Source organism: Rhodnius prolixus, unplaced genomic scaffold (assembly GCF_049639745.1).
Source record: "Rhodnius prolixus isolate KJV_2025 unplaced genomic scaffold, Rpr scaffold_22, whole genome shotgun sequence".
Taxonomy (NCBI): Eukaryota; Metazoa; Arthropoda; class Insecta; order Hemiptera; family Reduviidae; genus Rhodnius; species Rhodnius prolixus.
The window spans coordinates 154,213-181,455 of NW_027411617.1; the positions used below are offsets into that span (position 1 = coordinate 154,213).

The 27,243-nt window shown below is 31.3% G+C and overlaps 1 protein-coding gene across 2 annotated transcripts in view; it reads right to left on the reverse strand.

Moving 5' to 3' along the window:
• LOC141457528 (uncharacterized) overlaps positions 1-27,243 on the reverse strand; it is a 42,105-nt gene that overhangs the window by 5,701 nt on the left and 9,161 nt on the right. For both annotated transcript variants that reach the window (XM_074134661.1, XM_074134660.1), the window contains exons 6-13: positions 26,087-26,203; positions 25,928-26,005; positions 24,950-25,171; positions 22,258-22,392; positions 21,369-21,630; positions 20,127-20,265; positions 14,478-14,579; positions 4,174-4,270 (exon numbers count right to left, since the gene is read on the reverse strand). In XM_074134661.1, the coding sequence (XP_073990762.1) occupies positions 4,174-4,270; positions 14,478-14,579; positions 20,127-20,265; positions 21,369-21,630; positions 22,258-22,392; positions 24,950-25,171; positions 25,928-26,005; positions 26,087-26,203 (1,152 nt within the window). The remainder of the gene's footprint in view (positions 1-4,173; positions 4,271-14,477; positions 14,580-20,126; positions 20,266-21,368; positions 21,631-22,257; positions 22,393-24,949; positions 25,172-25,927; positions 26,006-26,086; positions 26,204-27,243) is intronic.

Consider the following 27,243-nt stretch of genomic DNA (forward strand, 5'->3'; position numbering starts at 1 on the left):
TTGAAGTTTTTTTATTGTTTGAAACATTTTTGGAGGAGCATGAAATTGATTTAGTTATAAAATATTTCCCTGAGTTTAATATTAATTTTTTGTCTGCAAAAAGAGTTAAACATTATGGTAGGGCTAGTGGTGGCTCTGTATTTGGAATCAAAAAGGCTGCTGAAACTTCTAATAAAGCGCAGTTTGTAAAATTATCAGATTATCATGTTATAAAGCTTGTTATTCAGAATACTGTTGTGCATGTAGTGCCTGTTTATCTCAATTGTAGTAGTTGGCAGCAAGATTTTGATAAATTATATAATTGCATTTTTGAATTTCAAGATTTGTCTTTTCTATTAATTGGTGATTTTAATGGAAGATTGGGAAACATTCAAAACATTTCTTCTAAAATTTATATAGAGAATAAAAATGTGATACTTTACAAAAGGAATTCAAAGGATTCAGTTATTAATAGCAATGGTCGTAAAATTTTTGAAATGTTAAATGAGTTTGGTATGTTGCTATTAAATGGTAGAACTGTTAATGATGTAAAAGGTGAGTTTACGTTTGTAGGAGCAATGGGAAGCTCTGTAATAGACTTATGTTGCATCACGCCTGATACTGTTTCTGTGATAGATGACTTTAGGGTCGATAGTCAGCTCTTCTCGGACCACATGCCCATTATTATTTCATATAGACTTAAAGAAAACAGTAGTTTGCAGAATGTTCTTCCTTTGTTGCCCAAGCTTAATTGGAAAGTACAAAATAAAGACAAATTTTCAAAATTGTTAAGCGATAAATGTGAAGTGTACAAAAGTCGGTTTAATGACAATATTTCAATAGATCAAATTTATCAGTTAATCTTTGAATGCTCGAATATTAATCATCAGTCAAATTTTTGTAATAAGAAAAAGTTGGATCAAAAATGGTTCGACAATGAATGCCGTGGGTTACGTAGGCAGTCGTTTAAATTATTAAAAGTATATAGAAAAACAAATACTGAAGATGATAGAATTCTGTTTAAGGAAAAAAATAAATGTTATAAAGATGTATGTATAAGAAAAAGAAAAATGTATTATAATGAAATTGTAAATAACTTTAGAACGGTTCGGGACACCAAAGAGTTTTGGGACTTGGTTAATAATTTTAAAAATAAGAGGTTTATTGTAGGAAATGATATAAATGTGGAGGATTGGATAGAACATTTTGCAAACTTATACAATCCACCGCTGCTTTCTTCCAGAATTGAATATTCTCCGCCCTTAATTTTAGATGATTATTTGGATAAACCATTTATAATTTCAGAGTTGAAAAATGTATTGGTTAATTCCAAAAATGGCAAGGCACCTGGTATAGACCGCATTCCCTATGAGTTTTATAAGTTTGCTTCGGATAATTTTTTAGAAATTATGTTGAAATATTATAATAATATATTTAATACAGGAAAAATGCCAGGAAATTTTAAAAAATCAATTATATTTCCGTTGCATAAAAATGGAGCAATAAATGAAGTTAGTAATTATAGGGGGATAGCGTTTGAAAACACAATAGGAAAAATTTTTTCAGGATTAATATTGCAGAGGTTAGTTCATTGGGAAGAGAGTAATGGTGTATTGAGGGAGTTTCAAGCTGGTTTCCGTAAAGGTCGCTCCACTATTGACAATATTTTTGTTCTGTCAAGTTTGGCCAAAATTAAGTTATCGCAAAAAAGGCAAAAACTATATATTTTCTTTGTGGATTTCTCGGCTGCTTTTGACCGGATTGACCGACATGCCCTTATTTATAAACTACATGAAGTTGGTGTCTCCACAAAGGTGATAAATGTTATAAGGGACTTATATGAGGATACGGAAGTTGCTGTTTGGCATAAGGATGGCTTGTCAGCCTTTTTTGGGAATAAAATGGGTGTTAAACAGGGTGCGCTTCTGAGTCCCTTGCTCTTTGCACTGTTTATAAATGACATTGAGGATTATTTAGGTGGTGGAGTTATAATAAACCGAGTTAAAATAAAGCTTCTTGCGTTTGCTGATGACTTGGCATTGATTGCTTCAAGTCCTCTAGAGTTACAAAGGTCTATAAATGAACTGGTGGCTTACTGCAATAAATGGAATTTGAAAATTAATTTATCAAAGTCTAAGGTTGTTGTTTTCAAAAATGGCGGAAAGCCTTCCAAAAATGAAAAATGGAGGTTGGAGGGAGAAAGAATAGAAGTTGTAAACTCTTACAAATATTTAGGAATCAAATTAACATCCTCTTTAAGCTTAACGGAACATTTAAATGAGAAATTAATTAAAGCCAAAACCGGTATTCACTCAGTTTGGAAAAGTTTTATTTTGAATACAAATGTACCAATCTCCGCCAAAATTCAAATGTTTAATGCAGTGAATAGAGCTATCATGTGTTACGGGGCACAGGTGTGGGGTGGGAAGAAATATCACCAGGTTGACCGGTTATTTGCTTTTTTTATGAAAAAATTATTGCGACTACCTCACAATACACCGAATTATGCCTTAATATTAGAAACCCAGATTCCGCCAATGTACCTCTACACACTAAAGCTTCATCATGAGTATATAATTAAAGTTTTAAACCTAACAGAAAGCAGATATCCGAAGCTTGTGGCGCTTGAAGTTATCAAGAGAGGTGTATATTGGTATCGGGAGCTTCAAAATGTAAATAATGAGTACGGGTTAGTATATGATTTCAAAAGCAATAGTTATAATGAATGGAAAAAGTTCTTTGTAAAACTTAGAGACAGAATTAGGTTAACTATTGTGGAAACAGCTGGTATCAAGGCAAGGAATTCTTTATTTAGTGCGACTTATAAGCAATTAAATTATAATTTAAAAGATGAAGCAGCTTACTTTAATAACAATTTTAATATAAATGATATAAGCCTAATTATAAAGATAAGAGCCGAGTTATTAAATTTAAATTATAAAAGGTACAATAGTGAGAGTCCACAAATATGTTCAATGTGTAATACAAAAGAATTAGAGTCTGTATTTCATTTTATGGCGACGTGTCCTATATTGAAAGAATTCAGAAGAATTTATTTCAATGAGGATTTTTTGTCAATGGCCCAATTAGAGGAATACTTAAACGGAAAGAAGTGGGATTTAGTATTGAAATATTGTAGGATGGCTCTTAAGTATAGGCAACAACTTGTGGCTGAATTTAATTTTATTTAAGTTTCTATTTAGTTCTGTGTTATTGTAGCATAAGGTTTATATTAGACCAGAAAATGATTTTAAGTTATTTTGTAAGAAAAAATGTATTTATAATTTTCTGTTTTCTGAAAAATTACCCCTCTCCCCTGATGGTTTTATACCAAGGGTATCTGTCCTTATGTATATTTATAAATAAAGACAGCTTATTATTATTATTATTATTATTATTATTAGATCCGAGGTAAAGTAAAAAGTCTATTGTCAGGCGCCACAAACTATAAGTGCCAGATGGAAGCACATTTATTACGAAAACATTACATTTTTAATATTACAAGAGAAATTATTATTATTATTATTTTTTTTTTAAGAGGACTAGCAGAATAATAATAATAGCGTTGCAAACAAAATTAGAAAAAAGTGGAGAGGTGTTCACATTAGATTTATCGCTTTTGCATTCAAACTCATTCATAAATCGCAAAAAAATACTAATTTCGCAAAATATTTTTAATTGGTATTAATGATTTGAAGAAGGAAGATTGGATTTTACAATTTTTACAATAGTTTCCCACTAGGGTTTCGCCCTAAATATCCGTTTATAGATCCCCTTAGATCGAAAAAGAGGTTTTTCTAATTGGTCTGTCTGTATTTATGCAAGCGTGTCAGCAGCAGCACAACTCAAAAACGGAAAATCGCAATACGTTGGAATTTGATATTTTGAATCGGTGCCATCAGGATATACGGTATAAGCATTTGGGCAGTATCAGCCAACTGAAAGTGATTCTTTACAAAAGGGAGGAAACAGATTTACCTAGTATGACGAACGCTAAAAAAACTTTTTAACATGGCATTTTTATGTTTACTTACTTTCTAGAAACTCAGTATGTATTCACTTTTAATTGAATGAAATTTATTTACAGCATCTACTTGATTTATTCAATGCTTTGATAAATAAAATATTTATATTATTTTGTTTAATATTTCTTCAAATTAAAGGCGTTAATAAAATACAGTGTGAACGTCTTACCCAATTCTCATGAGCTTTCTGCTCTGTTGTGTAAATTATCTTTTTATAAGCAGCTTCCTGATCCAAGATTTCTTTCTTCAACGTTTCAAGTAAACTTCTGAAAAATATTTATCACTTAAAGAAGTGTCCAAAGCAAAAATATGCAAATTTAGGCATTAACTAGGTTGGCCATTTCAGCCTTCCACATTAAGTAAAAACATTCTCCACCGTTAATTAGAGAAATCTATGCAATTCTTTTGCAGGCCAATGGTATTGTAAACCAAATTTAAGTAAATTCCTTGACTTAGAGCTTCTTAATAAACGCTTTGTGACATTAATTTTGAACAGTTCCGGATTTCTATTATCTTCATTCAATCCGAATTATCAGGTTGATGTGCCTCTTTCAGAATTTGACCATCAAAAATCTAAACTGATTTAATGAAATCGGACAATGAACTGAGTGTTGGAATGTTTTAAAATCCAAAATCAATGCAAAATTCAACAATTTTCACGAGTGAATTGCTCACATTTTAGGCCTCGTATCTCTTTTTAACTTGAAAACGGTTGAATTTTCAAACTGGTTCTGCTTTAATGACATCTTTTGCACAGCAAACTTTTCCGTATAGTGGTCAATTTTTGCTTTCATGCCTAGATGGACCTATCTAGATATACAGGGTGACCAGAGTTATATGCTTCACCCACTTTTTTATAAACGGCGGGAAATTTCGAAAACATAGAAAACATGTGTTAATCATTTTTAGTCTAGTTTACTTTCAGTGATTAACCCATTTTTTTAAACCCCAATATTCCGAGATACAGCATCCAAATTTTTTTTTTTAAATGGAGCATTATATTTTTTTTTTCATTTTTTATAGTACTTGAGCTCCTAAAAAAAAAAATTTTTTTTGTAATCGGTTAGGTTTTTCAAAAGTTAAGGTAATTTAAAATATGAAAAACAAATTTCAGTTTTATGTCAAAATTACCTTATTTTTTTTAAAGAAGCTGTTCATTCTGGGCACCATCAACGGATAGGCAAGCCAAAACTCTGGACTCCCACGCTTTGCTTGTAGCAGCACTTATGTTGGCGAAGTCAAGATCTAGGCAGGCTAGATGTTGGCGAAGTCAAGATCTAGGCAGGCTAGACTAGATGTTGGCGAAGTCAAGATCTAGGCAGGCTAGATGTTGGCGAAGTCAAGATCTAGGTAGGCTAGAGTGTATATATATATATATACTCTATGCTTGTGTTAATTGGATTATCAAAAATAAATTTCTGATAACAGTTGATTAAGAAATAACGTTTGTATTTGTTTGTGATAACTGTTTGTAGCAGCACTTACGGTGGTAAGATCTAGGCAGGCTAGAGATATTCGACGTTCAGGTTTTTCTTTCTACAAACTTGGTGGAGTTTTAGGAAATCATCTAATCGGCCCATACTTCTACAGAGAGAACTTAACTGGTGAAAGGAATCTAACTTTTTTAAGAGACATTTTGCCAGTTCTGCTCGAAGATGTTCCTATACAACGTCGGCTAGATATGTATTTTCAACAAGATGGTTGCCCGGCACATAATGCGAGAGTTATTCGACGTTACCTGGGCAGAAAATGTCCATGAAAAGTGCTTAGAAACTCATTGTCCGATCCAATGGCCACCTCAATCTCCGGACTTAAACACAATGGACAACTTTTTGTGGGGATATCTAAAAAATAAAGTGTACAGCAGAGTTGGGCAAAAATTTTATCAATTAAAAAACAATTGAATTAAACCGAAATTTAATTTTAATCATGATTAAAATTAAAAAATTTAATCGGCCAAAATTAGTTGATTAAAATTAAATTAACTTTTAATTTAATCGGAATTTAATCGATTAAAAATTAAAAATTTGAATTAATTTCCAAATTTGATTTAATCACTTTGGACGATTAAATTTTTTAATTCAATCAAAATTTGAGAGATTAAATTTTAAAAACCAAACATTGCCAATGGTTAAACCAGAATCGTACCAATGCATCTTTATTCCGCCTAGCTGGTGCCTCTTCTCTATCAATATTATCACCTTTCCCAAACTTGGCACCTTCATTCTACCAGTCTGGTGTCTCACCTGTACTATGTTGGTGACTCTCAAGACTTATATAGGACCACCTTACACTCACATTTCACCATGTTTACCACTCACTAGACTTAGATAGGACCACTTTACACTCACATTTCACCATGTTTACCACTCACTAGACTTAGATAAGACCACCTTACACTCACATTTAACTATGTTTACCACTCACTAGACGTAGATATGACCACCTTACACTCACATTTCACCATGTTTACCACTCACTAGACTTCATATCTTCTAAAATTATACATTTGTGCACAAAATAACTGTACTTTGTAATTGAGAAAAACAAAGTGTATAAGAGAAAAAAATTCCATACCAACACGTGGTTCACAGTGGGAGATATAGAACGTCCACAATTTTACAGAATTTCATGACCCAAAAAATTTTCAATTCTTATTTCTTCTACATTTATAGATCTGTGCACAAAATAACTATAGTTTTTGATTGAGAAAAATAAAGTGTATAAGAGAAAAAAATTCCATACCAACACGTGGTTCACAGTGGGAGATCTAAAACGGCCATAATTTTACAAATATTCATGACCCAAAAAATTTTCAACCCTTTATATCTTCTACGTTTTTAGATCTGTGCACAAAATAAATATAGCTTATAATTGAGAAAAACAAAGTGTACAAGAGAACAAAATTTCATATGACTACGTGGTTCACAGTAAAAGATATAGAAAGTCCATAATTTTACAGAATTTCAAGACCCAAAAATTTTTCAACCATTTATATCTTCTACATTTACAGATGTGTGCACAAAATAACTATAGTTTATAATTGAGAAAAACAAGGTGTATAAGAGAAAAAATTCCATATCAATACGTGGTTCACAGTGGGAGATATAGAACGCCCATAATTCTACAGAATTTCATGACCCAAACAATTTTCAACCTTTTATATCTCCTACCTTTTTAGATATGTGCACAAAATAACTATGGTTTATAATTGAGAAAAACAAAGTGTACAAGAGAACAAGATTTCATACGAATACGTGGTTCACGGTGGGAGATATAGAACGGCCATAATTTTACAGAATTTCATGACCCAAAAAATTTTCAACCCTTTATATCTTCTACATTTATAGATCTGTGCACAAAATAACTACAGTTTTTAATTGAGAAAAACAAAGTGTATAACAGAAAAAAATTCCATATCAATAAGTGGTTCACAGTGGGTGATATAGAACGGCCACAATTTTACAGAATTACATGATCCAAAAAATAACTATAGATTATAATTGAGAAAAACAAAGTGTATAACAGAAAAAAATTCCATATCAATAAGTGGTTCACAGTGGGTGATATAGAACGGCCACAATTTTACAGAATTACATGATCCAAAAAATAACTATAGATTATAATTGAGAAAAACAAAGTGTACAAGAGAACAAAATTGCCTATGATTACGTGGTTCACGGTGGGAGATATAGAACGGCCATAATTTTACAGAATTTCATGTCCCAAAAAATTTTCAACCCTTTATATCTTCTACCTTTTTAGATCTGTGTACAAAATAACTATAGTTTATAATTGAGAAAAACAAAGTGTACAAGAGAACAAGATTTCATAACAATACGTAGTTGACAGTGGGAGATATAGAACGGCCATAATTTTACAGAATTTCATGACCCAAAAAATTTTTAACCCTTTATATCTTCTACATTTATAGATATGTGCACAAAATAACTGTAGTTTATAATTGAGAAAAACAAAGTGTACAAGAGAACAAGATTTGATACGAATACGAGGTTCACGGTGGGTGATATAGAACGGCCACAATTTTACAGAATTTCATGACCCAAAAAATTTTCAACCCTTTATATCTTCTACATATATAGATCTGTGCACCAAATAAGTATAGTTTATAAATGAGTAAAAAAACAAAGTGTATAAGAGAAAAAAATTCCATATCAATACGTGGTTCACAGTGGGTGATATAGAACGGCCACAATTTTACCGAATTTCATGACCTAAAAAATTTTCATCCCTTTATATCTTCAACATTTATAGATATGTGCACAAAATAACTATAGTTTATAATTGAGAAAAACAAAGTGTTCAAGAGAACAAAATTTCATACGAATACTTGGTTCACAGTGGGATATAGAACGGCCATAATTTTACAAAATTTCATGACCCAAAAAATTTTCAACCCTTTATATCTTCTACATTTACAGATCTGTGCACAAAATAACTATAGATTATAATTGAGAAAAACAAGGTGTATAAGAGAAAAAATTCCATATCAATACGTGGTTCACAGTGGGAGATATAGAACGCCCATAATTTTATAGAATTTCATGACCCAAAAAATTTTCAACCCTTTATATCTCCTACCTTTTTAGATATGTGCACAAAATAACTATAGTTTATAATTGAGAAAAACAAAGTGTACTAGAGAACAAGATTTCATACGAATACGTAGTTCACGGTGGGAGATATAGAACGGCCTTAATTGTACAGAATTTCATGACCCAAAAAATTTTCAACCCTTTATATCTTCTACATTTACAGATCTGTGCACAAAATAACTAGAGTTTTTAATTGAGAAAAATCAAGTGTATAAGAGAACAAAATTCCATACCAGTACGTGGTTTACAGTGGGAGATATAGAACGGCCATAATTTTACAGAATTTCATGACCCAAAATTTTTTTAACCCTTTATATCTTCTACATTTATAGATCTGTGCACAAAATAACTATAGTTTATAATTGAAAAAAAGAAAGTGTACAAGAGAACGAAATTGCCTACGAATACGTACGTGGTTCAGGGTGGGAGATACAGAACGGCCATAATTTTACAGAATTTCATGACCCAAAAAATTTTCAACCCTATATATCTTCTACCTTTTTCGATCTGTGTACAAAATAACTATAGTTTATAATTGAGAAAAACAAAGTGTACAAGAGAACAAGATTTCATAACAATGAGTGGTTGACAGTGGGAGATATAGAACGGCCATAATTTTACAGAATTTCATGACCCAAAAACTTTTCAACCATTTATATCTTCTACATTTACAGATGTGTGCACAAAATAACTATAGTTTATAATTGAGATAAACAAAGTGTACTAGAGAACAAGATTTGATACGAATACGAGGTTCACGGTGGGTGATATAGAACGGCCACAATTTTACAGAATTTCATGACCCAAAAAATTTTCAACCCTTTATATCTTCTACATATATAGATCTGTGCACCAAATAAGTATAGTTTATTAATGTGTAAAAAAACAAAGTGTATAAGAGAACAAAATTCCATATCAATATGAGGTTTGCAGTGGGAGATATAGAACGCCCATAATTTTATAGAATTTCATGACCCAAAAAATTTTGAACCCTTTATATCTCCTACATTTACAGATCTGTGCACAAAATAACTATAGATTTTAATTGAGAAAAATGAAGTGTATAAGAGAACAAAATTCCATACCAGTACGTGGTTTACAGTGGGAGATATAGAACGGCCATAATTTTACAGAATTTCATGACCCAAATTTTTTTTAACCCTTTATATCTTCTACATTTATAGATCTGTGCACAAAATAACTATAGTTTATAATTGATAAAAAGAAAGTGTACAAGAGAACGAAATTGCCTACGAATACGTGGTTTGCAGTGGGAGATATAGAACGGCCACAATTTTACAGAATTTCATGACCCAAAAAATTTTCAACCCTTTATATCTTCTACATTTATAGATCTGTGCACAAAATAACTATAGTTATTAATTGAGAAAAACAAAGTGTGTATGAGAGAAAAAATTCCATATTTATTCGTGGTTCACAGTGGGTGATATAGAACGGCCACAATTTTACAGAATTTCATGACCCAAAAAATTTTCAACCCTTTATATCTTCTACATTTATAGATCTGTGCACAAAATAACTATAGTTTATAATTGAGAAAAACAAAGTGTACAAAAGAACAAAATTTCATACGAATACTTGGTTCACAGTGGGAGATATAGAACGGCCATAATTTTACAGAATTTCATGACCCAAAAATTTTTTAACCCTTTATATCTTCTACCTTTTTAGATATGTGTACAAAATAATCATAGTTTATAATTGAGAAAAACAAAGTGTACAAGAGATCGAAATTCCATATAAATACTTGGTTCACAGTGGGAGATATAGAACGGCCATAATTTTACAGAATTTCATGGCCCAAAAAATTTTCAACCCTTTATATCAGTGGTTCTTAACCTTTTCATAGACGCGGAACACAATTAGATGTATATATTTTTCTCGCGGAACACTAATATTAAATAATTTGAAATTCGGTATTTATCTAGAACTTAAAATTAAATTCAAATTAAAAATAATGAACAATTTTTTGTTTTCGTATCTTTCCTAAGTTTGTAAATTTTAATACATTTAAAATTGAAATTTCGCGGAACACTTGGACCATATTCGTGGAACACCAGTGTTCCGCGAAACACCGGTTAAGAACCACTGGTCTAGAGACTCGTGAAGAAGTCCAAGTCTACAAAAATTAACCGAAAAGTATTTATTGAAGACGCTTAGAAAAATGGCATCGCCAAAACGTGATTCGAACCATTGGTTGAAAAGCCATAAAAGTGGATGATTAAATTAGTTTGATTAACGATTGAAATTGAACTAATTCGGTGATTAAAATTAAAGTACAATTTAATTCTCAGATTTAATCATAATTTTTTTAGTTTGATTAAATTAGTTTGTTTAACGATTAAATCTGAAATTTAATTGATTAAATAATTGTCATATGATTAAAATTACGATTAAATTCGCCGATTAAATTCTGATTAAAATTAAAAATAAATTTAATCAATTAAAAAATTTAATCAATTAAATTTAGAATTTAATTTTTTTTTTAATCAGTGCCCAACTCTGGTGTACAGTAACCTTAATCCTGTGGCTTCAGTCGAAGATCTGAAACGTCGAAATACTCTAGCCTGCCTAGATCTTGACTTTGCTACCGTAAGTGCTGCTACAAACAGAGCGTGGGAGTCCAGAGCTTTGGCTTGCCTATCCGTTTATAGTGCCCAGTTTGAACAGCTTCTTTAAAAAAAATTAGGTAATTTTGTTTTTCATATTTTAAATTACCATAACTTTTGAAAAACCTAACTGATTTAAAAAAAATAATTGTTTTTTTTAGGAGCTCAAGAGCAAAAAAAAAAAATATAATGTTCCATTTGAAAAAAAAGTTGGATGCTGCATCTCGGGACATTGGGGTTTTAAAAAAGGGGTCAATCACTGAAAATAAACTAGACTAAAAATGATTAAAAACGTGTTTTCTATTGTATTTTTTCGAAATTTCCCGCCGTTTAAAAAAAAGTGGGTGAGCATATAACTCTGGTCACCCTATATTAAAACTGTCCGGTAGGACAGTTGTATAAGGGTTGATCGTCAAAAACTGCACGAAAAAGCGTAACGTTGAAAAACACCCAACTTTGACAATTTTTTTCTCTTTTTCTATAAAAGATAAAATTCCCAAATTTTCTTTAAATTATAGGGCAAACCCTCCTTTATCACTGTATTTGTTTTGTAACGACCCAGATTTAATAGGTTTCGAGAGAAAAGTTGCCGAAAATGAGCAAAAACGGCTTTTTCAAAAAATGTTCTTGTTCTTGTTCTTCTTGTTCTTGTTACCTTTTTTGTAAACAACGTAGCGCCTAAACGCATGAACCGATTTTCATGAATGAGGTGTCATTCGATTCGGAATTTTATGTAGATGTGCCTTTTGGGGGTCTCGACGCTGTACATCGAATGGGAGAGGAGTTAGCCCCCTTTATGTAAGGTCCCCTCCAAAATTATTATTACTAATTACTCTGTAAATCTTGTAAAATTTGGTAGGATGATAGGGTTAGGGCTTCCCTACGTAACATTAAAGCGACGATCTGCAAGAACACCTGTTAAGGGAAAGTATAGCAATCGTTTCAAATTACCGACACATGAATGAAGTGTCATTCGAATCGAAATTTTGTACAGATTTGCACTTTAAAAGTCTCGACGCCGTGCCTCATAAGGAGGGGAGTTCGCCCCACCCAAATAAGGCCCTTTCTAAAACTATTATTACCAATATTTCTATAACGCTTAGTACGATTTTGATAAAATTCAGCTCGAATAAGTGGTTAAAGCTCCTCTACTTAGCTGATGCTCTTGCACCTACTAAGAGGAAGTACTGCAATCGTTTAAATTATCAATGAGTGCACCGATTTAAATCAATGAATTGTCGTTCGATTAAAAAATCTTTGCCTCTTTGCCTTTTAGGGAGAAGTACTGCAATTGTAGTTTATTTTTCTTACTCCTCTTAAAAGGAAGTACTGAAATCGCAGTTTAATTTTGCTATTTACGTACAAATAGCTTCCTATGTTATTCAAAACGCTTTTTCAAAAACATTGTTATTGGGGATGGTTTGGGGGACCGCAACTATAATCATTCTTTAAAAAGATCTCTCCAGTGGTAGTTACGATTCCGACTTAACACCTTATCAGATTATAATTATAGAATTGCTTATTCCAAATTTTAAAAAAATCTGTAAAGCAGATATGTAACTTTGTAAAATAGACAAAAAGGAAAATCTATCCAAAAGGTACAAAAATCTCCTTAACAAAAACTTACAGTTTAAAATGTTAAGTATAAGGGTTGATTAAACGCCAAAAGGTACACAAATCAGCAAGTACCCAACATTTCATTAATACTTCATTAATATTTAAGTAATTCTACTGCATTAATTTTCATTAATAAGTTATTTTTTAGAATTTATTAGATGTCACAGACCCTTATGCTGGCCACTTCATTTATAATATTTTTTTGTTATAATTATGATAAATCACACATACGTACATGCATGTTAAAGTAGAAAAAGACAAATTTAGAGTCGGCTACTGTCTTGAATTCGTCTTGCCGAAATATTCGAGAGCACAAATAACACACAGTTATAACAAGTAGATTATTTAACAACAATTATTGATTTCTCGATTGTAATTTAATTTAGTCCCCCTAATTTTACTTATAGTAAAATACTGGAATAATTAGCTGTCCTAAAAATATGCATATCTTATTTACTTTATATTACATATATATAACACTGTGGGATGAATACCTACATTGAGAATGTAATTGAAGAAAACTATATTATTTACGATAAAGCCAGATTAATTATTACCTATTATTATAAACGTTTACTACTACATAAAGTAACAATTACTTTAATCGAAGAATGAACTTAAACTGACGATTTTTATTTAAAAATAAAAATAAATAAATGAAATCATTGATGAATGTTGGTGTAAGCATTTTTTTAAAAAGTTTTTGAATTTTTTAGCCTCATTTTTTTTTTTTTTTTTTAATAAAGTTTTTCTTTTTAACCTGTGATTAATATTTTGTTGATTAGATGTTACAGTCAATCTAAGTTAAAGGTGTTCTACTTGAACAAATATTTTGTAGATTAAAATGGCCAGCATAAGGGTCTGTGACATCTAATAAATTCTAAAAAATATTAATGAAAATTAATGCAGTAAAATTACTTAAATAATATCAATGAAGTATTAATGAAATGTTGGGTACTTGCTGATTTGTGTACCTTTTGGCGTTTAATCAACCCTTATACTTAACTTTTTAAACTGTAAGTTTTTGTTAAAGAGTAATATTGACGAGTTGAACACTAATGGTCGTCTTTCAAAGAGCCTCATTTAATAATTTTTGGCACTCTATTGTTTACTTCGAGTGGTCTACCATTATCCGCTAATCTGTCTCACGACGAACACATTGTCTAACACTAAAAAACCATTGCCTGTTTCATCTTAGTTACTTCTATTTTATATTGTAACTTTTCTCCTTCAGTCTTGTCAATTTTTTCTATTTCATTTCTAATTAAATTTGTTATCCGCATGACTGCTTCGTCATTGATTTAAAAACGTTATTCAGCGTTTTTAAATATATTAGTTGCTTATTATTTTATATCTATGAAGCTTGTATCTAATTTGTACTTTTTGGAATCATTTTACATTATTCTTTAATTGCTGTGACTATTTAATTGACATCCAAGATCTAAAAACATCGAAAATGTCACAAGATTGGATAAACAAAAGTTGAAATAAAATTTTCTACCATAAATATGCACAAAAACAAATTATCTACGGTGAGTACACATAGCCAATCTAAAAAAATTAAACAGAAATGTGATTTTCATAATAGGTTTAATGAATTATCTACTCACTTCAAATTGATATTTTCTTCACGAAGATCTCGCATTTGTTGATAGATGGTGCTATCATCACTTTGCTTTTGAAGCCACTGAGCTTCTTTCATGCCTAGCTCCCTGCAAATACACGGTGCATTATTAAATAAAATTATCCCTTCAAAACAAACTAAATATAAGGTAGTAAGTGATTAATTCTGCGAAACTTTGTTCCCCTTTCGTCGAATATGTCAGTGCAATTAGAAAGATATTACAGTGTCAGTGTGTCTGTAAGTGGTTCTCTTTCAGAAACAAAGTTTGATATTTCATAACTCTAGACTGAACTCTGGGTGACGCCCCTTTCCAATTTATATTCCTTTAGCATTCATTCATCCATTCAGGAAAACTTACTATAGTTTAAAGAGCAAAAAATTTTATTATTAAAAAGTATTGTTCGCCATATTAATATTTTATTAATTCACTGTTTAATTAAAACTGTCCGGTAGGACAGTTGTATAAGGGTTGATCATCAAAAACTGCACGAAAAAGTGTAACGTTGAAAAACACCCAACTTTGACAATTTTTTTCTCTTTTTCTATAAAAGATAAAATTCCCAAATTTTCTTTAAATTATAGGGCAAGTCCTCCTTTATAACTGTAATTTTTTTGTCAAGACCCAGATTTAATATATTAAGAGAAAAAAGTTACTGAAAATGAGCAAAAACGGCATTTTCAAAAATTGGTCTTGTTCTTGTTGTTGTTGTTGTTCTTCTTGTTGTTACCTTTTTTGTAAACAACGTAGCGCCTAAACGCGTGAACCGATTTTCATGAATAAGGTGTCATTCGTTTCGGAATTTTATGTAGATGTGCCTTTTGGGGGTCTCGACGCTGTACATCAAATGGGGGAGGAGTTAGCCCCATATATGTGAGGCCCCTTCTCAAAATTATTATTACTAATAACTCTGAAAATGTTAACCCGATTTTAATAAAATTTGGCAGGATGAAAGGTTTAGGGCACTCCTACGTAACATTTAAACGACGTTCTGCTCTTACCCTTATTAGGGGGAAGTATGGTAATCGTTTCAAATTATCGAAACGTGAACCGATTTTCATGAATAAAGTGTCATTCGAATCGAAATTTTGTACAGATTTGCACTTTAAAAGTCTCGTCGCTATGACTCATAAGGAGGGGAGTTTGCCCCACCCAAGTAAGGCCTTTTCTAATACTATTATTACCAATATTTCTATTACGCTTAGTTCGATTTGGATAAAATTTACCACGAAGAAGTGGTTAAAGCTCCTCTACGTGGCTGTGAAGTGCCACCATGCTCTTACACCTACTAAGAGGAAGTACTGCAATCGTTAAAATTATCAATGAGTGAACCTATTTACGTCAATGAATTCGATTCAAAATATTTGCCTTTAAGGGAGAAGTACTGTAATCGCAGTTTATTTTTCTTACTCCTCTTAAAAGGAAGTACTGAAATCGCTTTTTAATTTTGCTATTTACGTACAAATACCTTCCTATTTTATTCAAAACGCTTTCTCTAAAAAATTGTTATTGAGGATGGTTTGGGGGACCGCAACTATAATCATTCTTTAAAAAGATCGCTCCAGTGGTAGTTACGGTTCGGACTTAACACCTTTTTAGGTTATAATGGTAGAATTTATTATTCCAAATTTTAATAAAATCTGTAAAGCAGATATGTAACTTTGCAAAACAGACAAAAAGGAAAATCTATCCAAAAAGTCCAAAAATCTCCTTAACAAAAACTTACAGTTTAAAATGTTAAGTATAAGGGTTGATTAAACGCCAAAAGGTACACAAATCAGCAAGTACCCAACATTTCATTAATACTTCATTAATATTTAAGTAATTTTACTGCATTAAATTTCATTTATTTTTTTGAATTTATTAGAGGTCACAGACCCTTATGCTGGCCAGTTCATTCATAATTTTTTTTTTTATTGATTTAAATCGCGTCAACATCTGAGGTTATTGGCGCCCGGAGTTTTTTTCAGTGCACTGCCGGCCTCCAGACAGTGTTCTCTCGTTACAGACAACACTGTCCATCACCGGCCAGTGAGCTGTAAGAAGCTCTTAGGAAGAGAAAATCTAAGGGACAGCAGCTGGATTCGAACCCGGAACCTCCACGTGGGAATCCAATACGCTAACCGCATAGCTAATCCCTTCCCTTAGTTCATTCATAATATTTTATTTTTTGTTATAATTATGATAAAATGTATATTATGTCTTCGTAATTAAATAGGTACTTTATTATAGCTTTATTCCAAATTATTCTTCTGATTTATCTTTATTAGGCCCTTTATTCTGAGTAGTCACATATACATGCATGTTAAAATAGAAAAAGACAAAGTTAGAGTCGGCTACTGTTTAAATTTGAATCACGGATTTAAAACAATATTTCAGTCTAGAATTCTTCTTACCGAAGTATTTGTGAGTACAAATAACGCATAGGTAATATCCAGTAAATTATTCAACAATAATTATTCATTTCTCAATTGTAATTTAATGTAGTCCCTCTAATTTTACTTATAGTAGGTAAAATACTGGTATAATTAGCTGTCATAAAAATATGCATATCTTATATTCCAAATATATAACACTGCGGTAAGAATACCTAGATTGAGAATTGAAGAAAACTATATTATTTGCGATAAAGCCAGATTAATTATTACCTATTATTAAAAACGCTTGACTAAATAAAGTAACAATTGCTTTAATCGAATTACGAACTTAAACCGAAGATTTTTATTTAAAAATAAAAATAAATAAATAAAATAAACAAAATCATTGATGAATGTTGGTGCAAGCATTTTTGAAAAAAGTTTTTGAATTTTTTAACCTCATATTTTTTTTATAAAGTTTTTTTTTTAACCTGTGATTAATAGTTTGTTGATTAGATATTACAGTCAATCTAAGAAATAGTGTTCTATTTGAACAAATATTTTGTAGACGAAAATGGCCAGCATAAGGGTCTGTGACCTCTAATAAATTCAAAAAAATAAATTAAATTTAATGCAGTAAAATTACTTAAATATTAATGAAGTATTAATGAAATGTTGGGTACTTGCTGATTTGTGTACCTTTTGGCGTTTAATCAACCCTTATACTTAACATTTTAAACTGTAAGTTTTTGTTAAGGAGTATACATATAGATAACTTTTAAATAAATATTTCTCAGACAAGAAAAGTTGGCCTAAAAAAAAAAATACTAATAAAATAAAAGGAAATATTGCTCAAATAAAAAGAATACAAATTTATAGAAATAAAGGGGTCTGATCTACGAACAATATCAAGTAAATCTGGAGCGTAACTTATTTACAACTACATTTAGGACGGTTTTAAATTTCATAATGAGGAATGAAAGACTAAATTCCTACAATTATCGCAAATAATCTTCGAAGAATTGATACTTGGAATGAAAATAGATGAATTTTTAATTAACTGTTTGATCACTGATTAACCACTACCTAGTGGAACAGACGTTGGATAATTTTTTGAGACCCTTGGAATTAAAATCAGATTTAAGTGCAACTTTATTACAGCTGTAGGATGCTCTAAATATCGTAGGTTTAAGTTCATCCTCCAATTTATTTGTATGGCACTACGTTTTATGATGTAATACCATCAAATCATAATATGATTAAAAATAATTATATAGTTTTTTTAGATTAATATTTTATATTGATAAAAACTATTTTACATGTTTTAATAAAATTGACTACTATCAAGCACTATCAAACGGACATTTATTATAATTTAAGCAACAATTTCTGATAAAAGCAGTAAGTTATTGAAATTTGAATTCTCTTTTCTACTTTAAGGAAAATTAAGGAATGAATATTCTTTTCAATTCCGCGATTCACATGTGTTAGTAACTTTCTCTTTTTATTTTTTGATGCCTATTGTCTTTGATGATTATTCAGATTGGTTAAATAAAGAGCGTGTTAAAGAAAAATAAGAACAGAAGAATAAAATAAAATAAGAGTAATAAATCTGCAAATCAAGTCGTTTTAACATATTCGCACTTGCTAAGATTTGTAAAGTTTGATGCTATCGCCAATTACATATATTTAAACAGAAACAACTTATCTGAAGTATTTGCAATCACTGGAAGAAGATTTTACTAATTCTAATCCAAAATATAAAAAAATCCCAATTTCTGGTCTTTCGCAATGGAGGTAGACTTAATTTCAGGAAATGCTTTGTATTATGCTCAGAAAACTGTGAATCTCTACCAATATTTGACTGTGCCTAACTTCTAAGAAAAAATAACTGCTCCTAAGATAGCAATAAATGTACTGAAGAAAAATGCGATAATGCAACCTCCGTTAACTCGTAGTTCAATATTGTTAATAATTAATGCAGTTTCACAATTATTCTTTGCTATGCAGCACAAATGTAGATCAGAGGAATTTGTGATTGTGAAAAGAGTACTTTGGTTTTTTTATTGGGAAACTATTTCTTTTGTCCTCTTTTATTCCTATATAGATTCTTTATCTGAATACTGTTTTTCTTTAATTTGGCTTTACACTGCCGGTATAAATGTGCTAAGAATGGACACTTAGGAGCTGAAGAGATGGCACCAACTGGTGTATAATAGGCCAATTGTTATAAGTGATGGATGAAAATCTAGTGTCTCTGGGGTTTAACGGACCAAATAGTGAACGTTTTAGGTCAAAGCTTGTGGGTGGATCACCCAGATGGGTGTTGCCTTTACAAGCAACCTCATTGAACATGCTGTGACTTCTAGCAGATATAATATTTATAAACTGCTAAATTATGGATCATGTTTACTGATTTGAGCAGAGAATGCCCAAGATATTAAAGTTGCTAGGTAGCTCCTGAAGATCTATCATTGTGTTCTCTTCAATTGCAACGTAGTAACATAGAAAACACCTTTCACTTTGTTACATTGTGTTCCAACCTTTCACCATCCCGCTTTCTGAGATCTCTCCTACAATTACTTCTGATCACTACTCAACGGTTCTAATTGACCTCTTTTAATTAAATATGCAGTTGATGCGTGGAATTATAGAAAGTTGCACTGAATTATGGATAAATGTTTTCATTGGCAATAAGCAATGCTTTCAATATAACATGATACTGTTTAACTACCACTGGAGAGAAAGTTAAAAAGGATGCTTAGAAGTACTAACCTCCAAGTACTCAAAAATAATTTTCGTAGGAAAACATTTCTAAAAGTGTGGAATTTTTTTGGAGGTAAATAGCACTTTTGGTATGAAAAAATTGCAATAAACGTTATAGAGAAGTGGTACCAAGATGATGGGAGTTGAAGAGGTTCAATAAGGTACAAAAAAATTAAAAGTTTCAACGTTGTTTACAAAAAAAATGTAACAGGAAGAAAAAGAACAATTTCTGAAAATTTCCGTTTTTTTGTCAAGTTATAGCAACGTTTTTTCGAAATCTATCTAATGTGTGTTTCAAAAATTTCACTTATAAACGAAGACATGCCGCCTAATTTAAAGAAAATTTGGATAGTTTATCTTTTATAGAAAACAGAGGAAAAATGGTCAGTGGTGGGTGTTTTTCAACATTATGTTTTTCGAGCAATTGTTGACGATCAACCCTTATACTACTGTCCCAACGGATATTTTTACTAAAGTAAACGTCAGAGGGGTTTGTTGAAACGTGAACACTTACTCTTGTAGCTGAACTTCCTTTTCTTTAAAATAATTAGAAAGAACTTGCAGCTTAGTCAGGGCATCGACCTTCTCCTTCTCCGCATCTTCATACTTTCCACTTAACTGCTCCACTTCCTTCGCCAAAGAGTTACACTTTTCTTTAAACAGAAGAAAATAAAGTAATTAACGCCTGGAAGGGAAGCAGATTACTTTCTCTTACAGCATTGCATATGCAAGTAATGATCCAGTGAACTACTACATTCCTACTCCAGTTTTATCCGGAAATTACAGGAACGAAAGTCACTGTAATTTAGCCAATAAATGAAAATTCTCAAATTAAAGAAAATTATGTTACTTTTACTATGTTAGAGGAACATTGTAATCGTGTAAATTTTCAATGTTGAGTATTCACCGGAAGTTCTCGTTTGGAAGCCTCAGGGCCCAAAAAACAATTTAAGGAAAAGGTATTTCTGAGAATACGAAAAATTGGGGGTTCCAAACTCTATATTTCGCTAGAGCATCTCCATGGAACCTAGAAAGAGAAAATAAAATAATCTTCCAATTTGACAGACATACGATCGATAGATCGCTATACATATTATTTTTACTTTTTTCAGATTTATGAGCACTGTTTCGTAGATTTCATTTAAACATAGAATACTCTACACTTTATCTGAAGCATTTTCCCAGGAAAATTCAATTAAGGGCTTCTGGGAAAGGAAAAAAGTTTCTATAAAGTGCTACCCGTCTTTATTTTCGAGTTTAAAAAATGTATAGTAAGAAATTTGCAAATTATCGTGAGAGGCAGTCGTAAAAATGTTGCTTTTATTTATTGTAATTGATTTGTGGAAATAAATTTGGCCTAGCTACCTACAACTCTTCTCGGTCTGACAAATTTACACAAGATGAAAGGGTATGTGTGTGAGAGAAAAAGAGAAGTTAAGTAAATAATGAGAGAAGTTGAGCTAGAGTTTGCGCGGGGGGCTAAACCTAGAGTTACACACATCAACCACTACGGCTGGATGCTTTGTGTTTTGGTTGAGAATGTAAATTAAAGTCTGCATTGTGGCTGGGCTGTCCATTACTAACATCAGAATCTATAGCAGTAGCAGGCTCTAATCCCCCTGCGGGAAAAAGTAAAGTTCACGAATGGCAGATTCACAATAAGAGAAACAAGTTTAGTGACTCTGATTACTTTGATCTGCCCCCCCCCCCAAGGGCAGGAAAAAAAAACAAACAAAAAAAACAAAACAAAAACCACCTTTTGCTAAATCCAGTGATTCCAACAGGTTTTCTCTGTCCTGGGTGATTTTCCTTATTTCTTTTTCAGCCACAAATAAAGAAATCCTTACTTCTTTTATCTCAAACCAATCAGCCAGAGATTCTGTAGAAGTAATGCCATGAGCCTTCTGCAAGGCAGTCTCGGCCAATTCCTTTTGAATTTTTAGCGATTCACACTCCTTCTTTTGTTTCCTCAAATCATCTTCAATTTTAGATTGCACTAGTTTATTTTCCTCAACCGTCTAAGGAAAAATAATAATTTTATATGTTATTTGATTTTAAGCATCGATGATTTTTTTTATCATACCATACATTATCATTTAAATGCCGTAATTATGCTACAATTGAACGCTCCTCTAGTACGTGAGCGCCATAACCAAAGAGGCGTGTTAAAAAGGAGACATCTAGTTCTGGAACTCTCTGGATAGGATTCGGATCTAGGTGTTTAGGAAGTAGCGAGACTTACGTCGGTTTAACGTCGGAAAGGGTGAATGTAGAAAGGGCTTGGGATGTCTGCAAGATTATTGAAGAAACTCAGAAATCAAGAATGAACTGGTTCAATAGAAGGAGACACTGGGGTATTTGTGAAGTTAAATTGGAGAATAGTAGAGAGCATTGAAAACATGAGAAAGGATCTGATTCTGGATGTTGGATAAGTTCTGAGGAACACCATAGTTTGAATCTTTAAGTTCAGATTGGCCCCAGACGTGTATTAAATATTCATTGTTGAAGTCCGTCTCAACAGTCGTCTTAATTTACGTGGGTTCCGTCGAACGTCTAATTACAATCATTGTTAGCGAATTTGGGTGATGCATTCTTAAAGATAAAATACTGAATTTAGTCTCACAAAATGAAAATTTAAATATTACCTGTTCCATTTTTGTAAGTGTTACTTGATATTCTCTGGCTATTTCTTGACCTTCAATCGCCATTTTCTCTATTTGTTCTTCTAAGGCAATTTTAGCTTCCTGAGATTTCTGAAGGCTGCTACTTAATGACTTAATCTATTGTTAATCAGAAAAGAGATTCATCTAATTTTTGAAAATTGACTTATTTAGTTAAGAAGCGAATTGTTGCCGAAATTTGATAGGATAACGTTATTGTGAAATCTATATAAAACTCATAAAAATATTGAATTTAATGATGGTTTTGATTTTTTCGACCGTTGTTGATTGATGATTTTAGGGAATAATAAGGTGCGGTCATAAATAAAACAATTTTTTTTTTCTTTATACCAACGTTTCGGTAATTTTATTACCTTCTCCAGGGTATTGTAAAAAAGTTTGCTTAGTTTAATGTTGAGCAATATCATCATAACTGTTGGTATAACATAGGTAAAGTTGGTATAACAATTTTTAAAAAATCTAGTGAGAACACTTTCATGACTTTTCTCTTACTAGTTTGTAAAATCTTACATTATCCTGATATTTAACCTTACAGGAAGCCTCTTCAGGATCTGCCCTACGGACAATCACAGAACTATTTTCGAGTAAATCCAAAAATGTAAAAAACTCATAGAATAAAAATGTACTTCCGGTTGAGGGAGTTTCTTCAAACTTTGAAGTTTAGCAACATATTTAACCCTCCTCACTGTAAAAGAAATACATATCACGAAAATGACACTTCAGAGACAATCTACCCAACTCCTATCTTCTGTCATATTTTCCGGGAAAAATATGTTTGAAACCACTATACTATGTTTTAATAAAATTGTAGGAGTCATTTTTGTTAAATCTCAAAATACTAAAAAATCAATGAAGTAAGTAGCACTTCAGCTAAATTTTTTTTTTTTTTAATTTAGTAATTTAGTCCCACATTTCATTCTTATTAACATTATACAATAATAATGTAAGGCAGTAAAATTAACAACAATACATTATAGAGAATGCCCATCCAATCCACCCTCTCACCTAAAAGTGCCCTCAATAGAATTTTTCTGGCCAAATAGGTAAAAGCTTTAGATCTATATGTATGCAACTAGTAAAACAAGTTTAAAGAAAATCATTGAAGTCGTTTTCGAAAAAACAAAAAACTTCAAAATTGATTCGATTCGATCAAAATAATAAATAAACTTTATAATGTTACTAAAAGTTGGATATAAATATTGTTGATTATTATTTAATTAATCATATTATTTAATTAATCATATTATTATAAATTAATAATTATTTATATAAAAATTAATTATTTAATGGTTAATATTATTGATTAGAATCCTGAGTGAAAAAGAAAGTCATGTAGGAGTTCACACCAGATTTTTCTCTTTCTAGTTGTATAGCAGCAATCTGCATTGATATTGCAATACATACTCGTACATCATTCTAGTGATAAATTATTTACAATTTCGTTAAATAATATTACTAAAACAAGAAATGCCCAAGTACAAATTCGCTAAAAGGCCTTAAGAATTGACCAAATAGAAAACTAATTAGTCAGAATAAGATAACAGCAATTCAGTCATGTTTAACAATGAGTCCTACTTAAACTGGCTGAAAATCGTCACTTACAATTAATTTTGTCTCAGAGGTTTAGCCGCGAAAAATTAGCTGAGCTCGATTTCTGTTTTTACTTTCGATAGACTTTTTATAAGATAATTTTGTCAAAGCTTCATGAAAATTACAACTTTTAAGCAAAAATTACAATTAATTAAAAAAAAAAAAATGTGCCGGCTCTTTCATCACTGACTCTAACCGATTCGGATTTGTCTTTTTTAATTAGAATCAATCGATATTATGCTAAGATGTCGACTTCCACTTTGTGTTGCCAAAAGGTTCGTTGCTTTTAAGAAAGAATATTATTTTATATTTATACAATTTTTTTTTTTTGGTACACTTTTTACTGCAGTAATTTTCAGAGCTCATATCAAACTTATGTACAAAAATGAATTTTTTACTTTGGATAATAACTACATACGTTTATTACGTCCAACCAAAAAGTAAAAGTAAAGTAATGCCTACTTTTTCAGAAGTAATGTGGGCCTAACGACATTGAGGAAATTTGTTGTAGAATTATATTGTATGTTCTAGTCCAAATTAATTTATGTTTTTTCTTTGTCATAAATACTCTTTCCCATCTTCTCTTGCAAATAACTTGTTTAAAACTTTTTTTAAAGAAAATTTAATGAGAGCAGTTGTGGGAGGTTACCGTAGCTTCTATTTAACATGTTCTTTCGGTGCCGCGTACTACTAGGTTACCATCAAAAATATTAATTCACTTACTGATTGTGATAATTAAATGTAAGCTAAGATTTCCAGTTAATAACATTTCTTGAAATTCTTTTAAGGAAAGATTTGGAATACCTCGCCTCTCAAAAGCTCTTTCGATATTCTGTATTTGAGGCAGCTCAGGACTTATGTAAGAGGAAGTCCTATACTTGTTCACGCAAGTTTTCCTAAATTCTTTTTTTTTTCGTCAAAAGTTTTAAAAAGTGGAAGTCAAATTCTCTGCACAAACATGTTTTTTTAGTGAGCACCTAATGCACCAGATTCTAACTGATCAAAGTGAAGGTTCAACAATCGCAACTCTTTGTCATCTAAACTTTCAAGTATAAAAAAAAGTTACCTCATTTTTCTTTTCCTGCAAATCTTCTTTTAAAGATGAAATCTCGATACTATCAGCAGCAATGCTTTCCTTCAACTTTTTTATATCCGATATAAGAGCTGCTCTTTCTGCTTTCAGTTTTGATTCCGAAAATATTTTTCGCAATTCATTATAATTTTGTTCTACCATCATTAATTTTTTAATTAGTTTTGTTTCCTTCTCCTCTATATTAATCTTCTCTTCCTAACAATATGTTTCCATTTAGGTATTTTTTAACACTTTTTATTATTTGTTTTTTATAACAAAGCAAAGTTCCCCCATTTAGATTTTATTAATTTGTGGTAATATGTTCTACTTAAGTTAAGTTTTGGGTCTAAAAACTTCGTTACAAAGTTAAAGTTTAATACTAAGAACGTTATCTTTAAAACAAAGGATATCTCAAAAATTGACCGCTGCTATAAGGAAGTGGCTTTCTTGAATGCAAGAAGCCTACAAAGCATCGAAAAGAATGGCAGGTGGCTAAAGGATATGACTACCGTGATATTCATTGTGGCGAACTTTGTGCTTACAAAATCTCTATTAAGCCTCTATAATCTTATCTCCTGTATATATATATATATTAAAAATTGCTCAAATGGAAATACACTCTTTAACAGAGAAGTATTTGAGCCTGAGGGACTCAAGATATCCCTGCAGGGCTCGGAACACTCGCGTACACAATTGCACTACTGACAAGTGGATATTGCTTTCGGCTGGCTGAGGAATCATATTTAAGAGAATTCTCATAGTGGAATTCTCATTCAACATTTTGCTCGTACCGTTTTCTCAAGTTTATAAATTGGCACACCAAGTGAGATTTTTTTTTTTTTTTTTTTTAATAATAAGGGTGTTTGAATTATACTAGTGAGGTCCAACAGTCCACCTGTTCTACAACAATAAGCCCAAGTTTTTTTTCTAGCTACAATTAGCTCCGAATCTAAATTAGATTAGAATACATACTTTAGTTTTCTGCAATGTTTCCTTAGTTACATATAATTGATCTTCTAACACATTTTTTTCTTCAATTAATTTCTGCTCCTGAAATAAAATGCCAAGAAACATCATAACTCCTTTATTTTAATTGATTACTTTTTTGTACCTACTAAATACGATATTTACCTTTTCCCTTAATGTTGCTAAGTCTTCTTCAAGAATAGATTTTTCTCTTTCTAGTACAAATAATTCACTTGCTAGAGCGTTGTTTTTTTGAACAAGTTCTCCGTCCCTTCTGATATTCTATATATTAAAAAAAAAATTAAAAATAAAATCTGATGTAAATCCGCACACAACTTTGTCTTACAGCGTCATACGTAATTAAATTTTTTAAAACTTATAATTAACCGAAAAATTGTTCGCGTCAGTTTAAAAAAATTGATAAATGTATACACAAATCATTCGGCGCTCAGAACGAATCGCCCCGCATATCTTTCACATAAACATTAAACATTTACATAATATAAATCTTCGTAGACGTTACAGTGCGCATCTTGCTTCATTAGCCCTAACAGTACAGATGTTAATTTGATGATTGCCTCAAATTACAGAATTTATCAAAATACCGATGTAACACCATCAGGCATGTAAAGAGATATCTCGATAGGAAATTTGATGGGCGTGTTATATCGACACGGGGGGCGATTCAGTGGCCACCTCGTTCACCGGATTTGACACCGATGATGGACTATTTTCTTGGGGATACCTGAAAAACAAGGTGATTATTCATAACTTTCTTTCTTTTCTTATTTCTGCTAATCTTAAAGCATTTCTAAATTTAGGTGTATCAGAATCAAGCCGGAATTGCATCTGTAGATGAACTAAAGCAGAGAATAATAGATGCCTGTAACTCGGTTAAAGCCGAATCTATTTCTTTGGCAGTAAGGGACAATTGGCAGGAAAGACCATGTCTATGCATCTCTAATGGTGGAGGCCATTTCGAGCATGATCTGTAATGTTAATGAGGAGTAAAGTTTATAATAAAATAGTATTTTTCTTCTTATTCAATCAAAAAACCGTTATAATATCATTTTGAAATTTCTTATCCTTAACAAAAACTTACAGTTTAAAATGTTAAGTATAAGGGTTGATTAAACGCCAAAAGGTACTCGAATCAGCAAGTACCCAACATTTCATTCATGCTTAGTTGATATAATTTAAGAAATTTTGCTTTATTAACTTTTCCTTCACATTTTTTAGAATTTATTAGATGTCACAGACCCTTATGCTGGCCATTTTCATCTACAAAATATTTGTTCAAGTAGCACTGTAGATTGACTTGA